The 11,966-nt window shown below is 45.5% G+C and overlaps 1 protein-coding gene across 1 annotated transcript in view; it reads left to right on the top strand.

Moving 5' to 3' along the window:
* The window catches only part of LOC146357311 (uncharacterized), a 36,408-nt gene extending 25,716 nt beyond the window's left edge, over positions 1-10,692 (top strand). The window contains exons 4-6 of the mRNA XM_084845714.1: positions 779-828; positions 8,413-8,520; positions 9,545-10,692. Coding sequence (XP_084701840.1) covers positions 779-828; positions 8,413-8,520; positions 9,545-9,698 — 312 coding nt within the window. The 3' untranslated portion in view covers positions 9,699-10,692. The remainder of the gene's footprint in view (positions 1-778; positions 829-8,412; positions 8,521-9,544) is intronic.
* Positions 10,693-11,966: the final 1,274 nt, after the last annotated feature.

Genomic DNA, 11,966 nt, shown 5'->3' on the forward strand with positions numbered 1-11,966 from the left:
CTACTAGACTTTATGGCTTTGAGCTACCTCCAGTACCAGAGGCAGTGAGCCTATGTACACCAGTTGCTGGGGAACATGGGTGGGAGGGTGCTGTTGTGCTCATGCCCTGCTTGTGGGTTCCTGGTCGACAGCTGGTTGGCCACTGTGTGAACAGAATGCTGGACTAGATGGACCTTTGGTTTGATCCAGCTTGGCTCTTCTGATATTCTTATGAGTAGGGATGGAGTAGGTGCCCGATTCCGTCCAGGAATCTGGTAGAACCCCCCCTCACCTGCCCACACCACCAAGCCCCGCTCACTCGCACCCCCAAGCCCCGCTCACTCAGCCCCTGCCCCTGCTCGCCCCCTGCCCCCTCTTAGTGAGTGGCCTGCACTCACCCCGGTGGCCTCGTCAAGCTCCGCTGTCACCATTTTTTGCACCAAAATGCACACATTTGCATATATGCGGAAATGCGCATTTGCAAACACATGCATTTTTGCACAGACACAAATATGCACATTATTGCAATTACCATTTTATTTTTCAAAAAATGGTGTCCACAGAGCTCAATGAGGCCACCAGTGTGAATGCGGGCTGCTCACAGAGCACGGGAAGGGCTCGAGGGCAGTCAAGGGACTAGCAAGCAGGGACAGCGGCTGGGCAGGCGCCCGGAGAACCCAGACGGGGGTGAGTTCGCACAAGCCTACTTATGAGTCAACTCATTTATTACTTAAATGCTCTACTTGCTCAAAAAGGAACTGATATTTGTATTATTATTTATTATTTGTTTGTTTTTAAGGACATGCCAGAGAGAGAACATGGAAACTTTGACAATGTGATGAATTGCAGGTAAACTTTGATCACATGATGAATTCCATAGATGTTTTTAGTTTTATCATATGAAATAAGCTTCTGGTGATAGCATAAAGTGGCATGGCCATGCTGGGAATGATGGGAGTAACAGTCCAGCACATCTGGAAGGCACCGGGTTGGGGAAGGATGTCATAGAACTGGTTGTTGTAAATGTACCCATTTTTCCAAGTCAAGCAAAACATGCATCCAGTATCGAAAGGCAGGTTAATTTTCATTCTCCTTTCTCCCCTACCCACAGCTGAATCCTGCACAACTCACCCCCATGTTAAAACACACTCATGCACACACAGAAGCCTCCTAGCTTGGACAACCAGCCCCCCTGGCCCCCCTTTTAAAACTTGAACTGAAATGCATCTTGAGTCAAATCCATTTCTTTGAAGCCTTTTTCTAAGAAGATTCTTCAGCAGCATTATATTTGTTTAGGATAGTTAGTACCATTTGTGGCTAGACAACATCTTTTGCCACTTTGTTCTCAGCTTGGCAACGATCTGATGATTTATGTGCAAGGCCACCCACGGGAGAGCACGTGCATACTTCCACCGGGTCCAGCCACTCTCCAATTGCTGCAGCTGTGTCTCCCCCAACAGCTGCATCGCCCGCCTGTCCCATGTTGCAATACAGGTGATTTCCAGGGACATCCATTCCACAAGCCTGGCTCTGAGAAAGGACCCCGTCAGGGCCAGGCATTCAGGTCTGGGCAGCTCTCTGGAGAACTGCACTGGCTGCTTTCTACAGCCAACATGGCTCTTCAGAATCCACAGAAGGAGCCAGAGGGTGCCTGGTGGCTGCTCTGGAGAGCCCCATTCACTAGGGATGTCATGGAAATCCAATCCAAACCACACTGAATGGTTTGGATCAAGAATTTTTATTCCACTGGCAGGAACATCCCCCAGTGGAGTTCCATTCAGAATACTCGAGCTGGCAGAAAGGTGTGGAGAGGGGGAGATGGTTTCAACAGATTTCCCTCAACCTCTGCATCCCCCCAGCACCACCTCCCCTCCTGTTCCAGAGGGTCGGGAGCAGATCCAGACAAGATGGGGGAGGGGGGACAAAAGAGAATTAAAGGGAGGAGGGAATTGGCAAAAACAGCCTCCTCCCTCATTCAGCCAGCAGAAATGCTCCAGTGGATCAAAAGGCTTCTGCTGATGGAAGGAGCCCTGCCGTCTGCAGGAGGCTTTTGCTGGATGCAACCCCATGAGTTGGGCCAGATCAGCAGAGATGAATAATCTGTGCTGGCCTTTAGGAACATTATGTTCAAACACCAAAAAGCAAGAAAATACATTTCCTATCCTAAGTAAATATTATCCTAAGCTTTGTATGTGGCATATATGATTCAGGTGACTAGCATGGAGGCGTTAGCACTGGGTTGCAACATGTGGTAGTGCTAAATATCTACAGAAATATCTGTAAAAATTCCTACAGAACTGATAGGACACTTTTGTAGCAACTATGAAAACATGTAAACAAGTAAACGATTAGTCACCCATATTAATCCAGTGAAAACCCAGGCAGTTTTTAATCTGTGATGGAAAAGTTTATCTGGTTATGTAAGGGCAAAAAAAAAAAAACTTTGACCACATAATGAGAAGACAGGATACCCTGGAGAAGATGCTGATGCTAGGAAAAGTGGAAGGCAAAAGGAAGAGGGGCCGACCAAGGGCAAGATGGATGGATGACATTCTGGAGGTGACGGACTCGACCTTGGGGGAGCTGGGGGTGGCGACGGCCGACAGGAAGCTCTGGTGTGGGCTGGTCCATGAAGTCACAAAGAGTCGGAAGCGACTGAACGAATAAACAAAAAAGGGCAATATAATAATAACAACAACAACAGCAGCGGCAGCTTAAATTTGGGATTAAGGCATACGGTTATATGGATAATGGAAATGAAAAATTATTAGAGTTTGATTGTTAGAGTTTGATATCATGAGAAAGATCAAGTTAAATAACAGTTGTACTAAACCTCCACCCATAAATCAGAGCAACATTAAAATAGGATTTTTAAAATAGAAATGAAATGCAATTAAATTAAATTAATATAGCTCCTTAGGGAGGAAATGCATCTCTCCTCTTGATTTACGAATTCTGTCGTAAGGATGATTCAGAGCAAGCACGTCCGCAACTATGTTGTTATGTGAACTCTGAGGGGCAGGAGGAGTCAACAAATATTTTAATATGAATTGCTCTTGGCACTGACTGAATAGAACAGCCAGTTACTGCCTGCTGTGAAAGCATTCAAAAGAGCCTTACTGGACTGCATATTGTTGAATGGTTTATGCTTTAATATCTTTGTCCATTTAACAATGATTCTGTAGGACATTATTTCAACCTTGTTTTCACACATGGACATTAGAACCTTTCAGGCATTACAGGTGTGAAGGAGGTCCATGTGATGGCTGGGAATAAGGGTCACACTGCTGGCTCCATCTCTAGCATCACATGGCTGGACTAACGATAGGCAAATCAATAGGCATATGGTCAAGGAACACCTACTTTGAATGAGTTCAAATCTCCAGGGCCAGATGAACTGCATCCTAGAGTAATAAAGGAACTGGCAGAAGAACTCTCAGAACCTCTGTCTATTCTCTTTGAGAAATCATGGAGGACGGGGGAAGTGCCAGATGACTGGAGGAGGGCTAATGTTGTCCCTAACTTCAAAAAGGGTAAAGAGGAGGAACCTGGGAACTACAGACCACTCAGTCTGACATCAATCCCTGGGAAAATTCTGGAGCAGATGATAAAGCAATCCATCTGGAAGCACCTTGAAAACAATGTAGTGCTTACTCAAAGCCAACATGGATTTGTCAAAAACAAGTCCTGCCAGACAAATCTGATCTCATTTTTTGATCAAGTCACCTCCCTTGTGGACCGTGGGAATGCTGTAGATATCATATACCTCGACTTCAGCAAAGCTTTCAACAAAGTGCCCCATGATATCCTGTTGAGCAAACTACCTCAAAGTCGGCAAGATGAAACAACGATCTGGTGGATCCACAGTTTGCTACAGAATTGGACTCAAAGAGTGCTTATCAATGGGACCTTCTCAAACTGGGGAGAGGTAACAAGTGGGGTACCGCAGGGCTCAGTCCTGGGCCCAGTGCTCTTCAACATTTTTTTAATGACTTGGAGGAGGAGGTGCAGGGAATGCTGATCCAATTTGCAGATGACACAAAATTGGGCAGGATAGCTAATACCTTGGAAGACAGAAACAAAATTCAAAGTGATCTGGATAGACTGGAGCACTGGGCACAAAACAACAGAATGACATTTAATAGGGATAAATGCCAAGTTCTGCACCTAGGAAAAAGACACCAAATGCACAGTTACAAGATGGGGGATACGTGGCTCAACAACACTACAAGCGAGAAGGATCTTGGAATTGTTGTCGACCACAAGCTGAATATGAGCCAACAATGTGATGTGGCTGCAAAAAAGGCCAATGCTCTTTTGGGCTGCATTAATAGAAGCATAGCTTCCAAATCCTGGGAAGTACTAGTTCCCCTCTACTTAGCACTGGTTAGGCCTCATCTGGAGTACTGTGTCCAGTTCTGGGCACCACACTTGAAGAAGGGTGCAGACAAACTGGAGAGAGTTCAGAGGAAGGCATCAAAGATGATCAGGGGACTGGAAACAAAGCCCTATGAAGAGAGACTGAAAGAACTGGGCATGTTTAGGCTTGAGAAGACTGAGGGGAGATATGATAGCGCTCTTCAAGGACTTGAAAGGTTGTCACAGAGAGGAAGGCCAGGATCTCTTCTTGATCATCCCAGAGTGCAGGACATGGAATAATGGGCTCAAGTTACAGGAAGCCAGATTCCGGCTGAACATCAGGAAAAACTTCCTGACTGTTAGAGCAATATGACAATGGAACCAATTACCTAGGGAGGTAGTGGGCTCTCCCACACTGGAGTAGGGATGGCGGAGAATTTCTCCATGAATCTTCGGGAGGCCGAATGCCAACGCATTCGGCCCCCCGAAATTGGTGGGGAAATTTTCCGCCGGCCCCCCGCCCCCCCCAGGTTGGGACTTACCATGGCCGAATGTCCCTCTCAGCGGCGGGTCCCGACGGCAGTTCATCGGCGTTTCATCGGGGGCGGGGGCGGCGGCCGGTCTCCCGACTGGCTGCTGCCGCCGCCGCCATTGCAAAAAAAAAAAAGTAAAGTAAAAAAAAAAAAACCACACACCCGTGATAGGCTTAGGGAGGGACGAAAGTCACTTACCTGTCCTCGAAGCTTGTTCGCGGTGGAGGGGAGGCGCTTTGCTTCTCCCCCCGAAGTTCAGGCTGGGGGGGGAGGCTTCCCGCCTCGCCTGGCCGAAATTCAGGCCGGGGGGGAGGCTTCCCGCCTCGCCCGGCCGAAATTCAGGCCGGGGAGGAGGCGCCTCGCCTCGCCCGGCTGCGAACTCCAAAGTTAAAAAAAAAAAAAAACACCCCCGTGATAGGCTACGTGACGATTAATGTAGCCTATCACGGCTAGATCTGCAAAGTTAGCCGTGATAGGCTACGTTAATAGGCTACGCAAATAGCGTTGCCCTTATTTTCGCCGTAGTCTACGTAAATCTTTAAGTAGACTACAGCGACCAAATAAAGAACGGGAATGGCGGCTCCCTATGGGGGCCGCCATTATCCGTACGCATTTTTTTTTTTTAAAGTCACCCGTGATAGGCTACGTGACGATTTACGTAGCCTATCACGGCTGACTTTGCAAATCTAGCCATGATAGGCTACGTTAATCGTCACGTAGCCTATCACGGGGGTGTTTGTTTTTTTTTCTTTGATTGGAATGGCAGCAGCGGCAGCCGGTCAAAAGACCGGCTGCTGCTCCGGCCCGGATGAACACCCGCCGAACCGCCGGCCGGACCCGCCGCCGGGAGGGACATTCGGCAAAGGTAAGTCCCGTCCTGGGGGGGGTGCGGAGAATTTCTCCCCGAAACTTGTTCGGGGGGCCGAACACGTTGGTGCTCGGCCCCCCGAAGTTTCGGGGAGAAATTCTCCGCCATCCCTAGATAGGCTACATAACGATTTGCGTAGCCTATCACGGCTAGATTTCCAAAGTCAGCCATGATAGGCTATGTAAATCGTCGCGTAGCCTATCACGGGTGACTTTGAAAAAAAAAAGCGCGTACGCAAATGGCGGCGGCCCATGGGCGCCATTTGCGTTCCTTATTTTGGCATGTCTAGTCTACGTAAAGATTTATGTAGACTACGGCGAAAATAAGGGAACGCTATTTGCGTTGCCCTTATTTTCGCCTTAGTCTACGTAAATCTTTACGTAGACTAGACGTGTCAAAATAAGGAATGCAAATGGCGGCGCCCATGGGCCGCCGCCATTTGCGTACGCTTTTTTTTTTCAAAGTCACCCGTGATAGGCTACGTGACGATTTACGTAGCCTATCACGGCTGACTTTGGAAATCTAGCCGTGATAGGCTACGCAAATCGTTACGTAGCCTATCACGGGGGTGTGTGTTTTTTGTTTTACTTTTTTTTTCGCGGCCGGGTAGACGGGGCGCTTCTACCCGGCCTGAATTTCACCGGCGAGGAATGGGGCGCCTCCCCCCCCAGCCTGAATTTCGGCCGGGCGAGGCGGGGCGCCTCCCCCCCCTCGCCTGAACTTCAGGGGGAGAAGCAAAGCGCCTCCCCTCCACCGCGAAGCAAGCTTCGAGAACAGGTAAGGGACTTTGGTCCATCCCTACACTGGAGGCCTTCAAGACGAGGCTGGACAGCCATCTGTCAGGGATGCTCTGACTTGGATTCCTGCATTGAGCAGGGGGTTGGACTCGATGGCCTTGTAGGCCCCTTCCAACCCTACCATTCTATTCTATGATTCTAACCTCATCTCCAACATCTGCATGTTGAAAACATAGGAAGAGATATGCTGGATCAGACCAAGGGTCCATCCAATTCAGCATTCTGTTCACACAGTAGCCAAGGTAGGAAACCCACAAGTAGGACATGAGTGCAACAGTACTGTCTTGGTCATGTACCCCAGCAAATGGTGTACATAAGCATACTGCCTCTGATATTAGAGGCAGCATATAGCCATCAGGACTAGTAGCCACTGATAGATTTATCCTCCATGAATTTAAAGTCATTCAAAGTTGTGGCCATCACTACATCTTGGGAAAGTGAATTCCGTAATTTAACTCTGCACTGTGTGAAGACATACTGCCTTTTAAAAGTCCTGAATATCCTGCCAATCAGCTTCATGGGATGACCCCAGTTCTAGTATTATAAAAGGGAGAAAAATGTCTCCCTATCCACTTTCTCCACCCCATGTATAATTTTGCACACTTCCATCATGTCTCTCCTTACTCTTCTTTTTTCTAAGCTGAATGGTCCTAGATGTAGTAACCTTTCCTCATAGGCGAGTTGCTTCAGCGCCTTGATCATTTTAGTTTCCCTTTTCTGCACTTTTTTCAACTCTACTATCACCTTTTTGAGATGCAGTGACCAGAATTGTACAGAGCATTCAAAACATACTCGCACCATAGATTTGCACGATGTTGGCAGTTTTATTTTTGATTCAGTTCTGCTCTCCAGTCATCGGCTGTAACCTGTGAAGGGCACATGCATTTAACCTGTGAAGGGAGCTAATATTCTGTGACATGGTGGGCCAAAATAGATGAGATGCCAATGCCATCCATGCATTCACAACTAGCAATTGCATTAATTACTTTTTAAAAGTAGATAGCAGGTTGTGTGTGTATGTGGGGTGTGTGTGTTCCAGATCAGGAGCCTAGCATGGGGCTAGGGGGGGTCTTTAAATCTTTGACCCCCACTGAGGTCCCAATCCAGATTACCTCACGCACACCTGCTATTTACATTGGAAGAAAGCTTCCATTTGCATGGATGGCAGCTTTTCTTCAAATGGAAATAGCAGGCCCTGGGACCACATTGAGGAGCAAAGGGTTAAAACACAGTATCCCTACACCAGGGTCCCAAACCAGATCAGGTCTTCCACACCTGCCATTTTCTTTTTTAAAGTCATCCACAGAATTGCTAATTGTGTGAATGGCATCTCAGTTAGTTTGGCCTGTATTGCTTGGTTGTACAAGATTTGTTCATACATTTTTCTCATTCTCAGAATTAAAAATGATGGCTGAATTTACAGTCTATATAAACTAGGTGATGAGAGTTAATCAAATTATAAGTAATACCTGGCTTCTTATCACAAAAGAGCATACTGGTATTATCCTGGTAGCAAATTACGCTTTGCAGCCTGATCCAGTGCAAATTTACTCAGATATACATCCCTCTGAGTCCAGTGGGACTTATTCCCTGGTAAATGTACATAGGATTGTGGAGCTAGGCTGTAATCCTACATTCAGCTAGGCTGGGTAAATCCCACTTAGACTGTCACTGCATGCAGGATTGGAGTAATAGGCAAACCTTTTTTACATCACATGGGTTTGGTTTATTTCTCTGACCCCAAGGTTACAATGTATTCTTAATTTGTCCCCATAACAATTCTGTGGCGTAGGTTAGATATATTTAATCAGTATGTGTGCAAGACAAGATTTGCACAATCCCTTTGAGAGTGGTGAATCTGAATTTTTTATTGCAGATGTCTGACCAAGAGCAGAAAAGATCTTAGAAGACGTTTTCACTGGGTATCCAGATCCAGCCATGTGGGATGTGTCAGGGCGCATGTTATTCCTTGCTTTGTGCTGAGGTACAGCAGGTTGGGATGAAGCTTTATGGAAAACAGACCAAGACAAAAACAGTGCAGTCCCAATTCAAAGGGGCACCTTCCATCATTTTGATCCATGTCTATGTTATCTGCTCAAAGGTACTTAGGCCAAACAAAAAGGGATTCAAAGAAGGAAAAATACAGGGCTTTAACAACAGAGGAGACACCTCACAAATGCTCATATGGGGTCTGAGGGGCAACATGCTTTGCTCCTGACGTACATGCATTATTTGAGGCTTAAAGCTCTTACTGCCAGTATCTAAGCCTTTGGGGAGGCATTTCAATTTTTTAGAATGGAGAAAAGCCTGCACAAAAGATGGGGAAACCCCAAGTGACTGGTGGTAGGGGGAAGTGGGTGGAAATAAGGCAAGGGATTTATGGCCATCTGGGGAATCCCAGCAGGCCAGATTGGTACCCCAGGAGAGTTGGATTTGGCCCCGGGGTTTTCTGCTTTGATCGTGTGTAGAGAGCCCCTCACCTACAGTTCTACGAATGGAGATCTCTGTCCACACAATCGGGACTCCTGAGAAGTATGCTCAAGGGAGCAGCATGGTAACAGACAGGAGGAGATGGTGGGAGAACAGAGAAACAGGGAGCTGGGTAAAGGGAGAAGTGAAGCATTGTGGAGGAAATGGGAAAAGAAAAACGAGTACCAGAGCTGGAGTGGAAGACGAGGCTGGGGTGAAGAGAAAGAAGCAGAAACAGCAGGGACCGCTGCTATCGCCTCTGCAAGAATCGTTGTGTGCAGCTTCCTTGGGCTTAGGGTGGCATTGTTCATCCCTGACCAAAATACATGAAAATAAAATTGGAGCCTACTTTCCTTACTAATAATGAAACAAAGTACACAAACCACCTACCCCAGGGAACAGCCCCAAGAAGAACACCACTAGGAAAACAAAACAAGCCAACCCCCAAATCCAGTAGGACAACCCATTGCTACTTTCCATGTGGTATTTGTTACAGAAATAGTTCTGACCCAACTGTTTCTTCCTTTATTTTCTTCTAGCCTGACAGACTGTTCTGTGAAAAAGAAGAAGAAAGAATTAGTCACAGAGGTCAACAGTGAGTCATCTGCAAAGTCTATTTCAGTGACAGAATGCAGATCGTTCCTCACTCTGCTTCTTTTCATCAAGGGAGACATCTCTGGAATGTCAGGATGAAAATATGCAGGAGGTGGCCATTTCATTTCCAGCCATCTCTCTCCAGTGAATTTGTGCACTTCATCTTAATATAAACTCCTATCCCTTAACTCAGTTGAAAGGTAAGTGGCATACTTGGTCAGATCTGCTGAAATACTTAGCCAAATCCTTCTTCACATTTTAAACAGATGCATTTTAAAAACATAAAAACCCACCACACACCTCTTTGTCTTGCACACAATGCTCAGATTCATCTCAAAGGACTGGGCATTGATATTTTCTTGATCTTGATACCAACAAATTTAGATCCTTTGACACTTACGTCTTAATAAGTGCTGGACTACAGCCTGGATTCCTCAATGGGCTGGATAAGAGCCAAGAAATTTGAGCTGAATCCAGGCAAAAATTGAGGCACTATGGGTAGGTACTTCTCATCTCTGGGAATTAGGTGTATATCTGTTCAAGATGGGGCTGCACTGCCCGTAGGCAATTTTAAGGTAATGGTCATTTCAGGCATATCAAAGAGGCATAGCTAAAATGGCTGTCTGAACCAAAGTTTGCTTTTTACCTATTACTGTCAGGAAGCTTGACCTGGAGAAAAGGAAACTTTATGAGAAACATTCTTGCTCAATAAGATCCATGTCTCAGACAGGTCAAAACCACAAAGAACAAGTCAGGAAATTTCTACAGAACTGTACAAGTAAAAATATGATGGCATGCAAAAATGAAGAGGTTGAATTAAAAGAGTACTGTAGCCAATCACAGTACCATAAACAATGACATTACATGTCACGATCAAGTGTAAAATTATAAAAGTAAAGGGAAGATACTGGGTGAAGTTGCTCTCTTGTGGGAGTAATCACTGCTGGCGAAAAAACTACTGGTAATTTATGCACTGTGCTTTGTCTTGTTTTCTTTTCGTATTGAAACCTACGTCAACAAATACCATGGTATCTATTTCCTTCTGTAATTGTCTCAAATACATTTGCTTGTTGATAATAAATCTTTGAAACTTAGTCTCTGAGCATCTCTTTATAAAGTAACTATGTGGAGTATCAAATGACTGAGTACTTCTCAGCTTCAGAAAAACCACATCTCGTAGGCCCTGATATAGACAGGAAGTAGGAGGAGCCTGTCAAGATAAGAAGAGGTCACCTTAATTAGATTTATTATCCAAAAAAATTTTTCCTACACCTCTGAAAGGATAGAAATGTAACTTGTGGGTAGTCCTGGATCCAGCACTGTCACTTAAGGTTCAAGTGGCCTTGGTGGCATGGAGTGCCAGCTACCACCATTCATTAGCAATGCAGTTTTTAACATCTTTAAACTTCCCCTCATAAATGTTTTACTGCTTTCCCATTACGGTAGGGATTAAGAATTTTCCCAGTGTATTCTAATGTTGCTGAAAGTTGGTTTTCATTGTTTCTTAAAGTTTTGGGTCACTGTATGTCATACAGCTACAATATAAACTCTTGAAATAAATAACTGGAGCCACCAGCTATTTATTTATATAAATAAAATTCTGGGGCAACCAGCTGATCAGCATTAACCTTTCTAATTATTACCAGAGCTTTGTGAGTGATTCATGAATATAAAATGCCAGGGAGACCTGCAACAAAATGCTGCAGTGTGGAGTGCTCCTGTGCACTGCTCCAGTCAGCTGTGCCTGCCTCTATGATATTCCATTCCATTCTCCTTCCCATCGAATTTCCTGTCCCCCCACCAACAGTCAGTCAGCGTTCATAGGGACATAGGAAGTTGCTGTATCCTGAGTCAGACCACTGGTCTATCTGCCCAATACTGTTGACACTGACTAGCAGCAGCTCTTCCAGATTTCAGGCAGGATCCTTTCCCAAGCCTGCTGATACTTCCCACTTGTGCATGCCTTGTGCCACTGAAACAGAGGGAACATGCATGTTACATAGAATCATAGAATAGTAGGGTTGGAAGGGGCGTACAAAGCCATCGAGTCCAACCCCCTGCTCAATGCACTCAACCCCCTGCTCAAGGCTCAGTGTCACTCGTAACATGCAGAACAAGTAAAGGAACCATGAAAACAACCTTTCCAATATTTTCTCATAGCTTATAAACCAATTTATCAAGTAGGGCAAGAAGGAAGTAAAGCACAATAAATTAATCTATTGAATGATTAAAAGGAACATGAGCCAACACCTGTGTGTTGCCTTAAGATTAAAAAAAAAATATTTCTTTCCGTTGTCTATCACCTTCATATGGTTTCAAAAGAAATAAATGGTCCTTCAGAGCTCTTATGAAAAATTCACGCTGTAG

Source organism: Heloderma suspectum, chromosome 1 (genome assembly GCF_057233095.1).
Source record: "Heloderma suspectum isolate Gila_16-S chromosome 1, 16-S_ref, whole genome shotgun sequence".
NCBI classification, from domain to species: Eukaryota; Metazoa; Chordata; class Lepidosauria; order Squamata; family Helodermatidae; genus Heloderma; species Heloderma suspectum.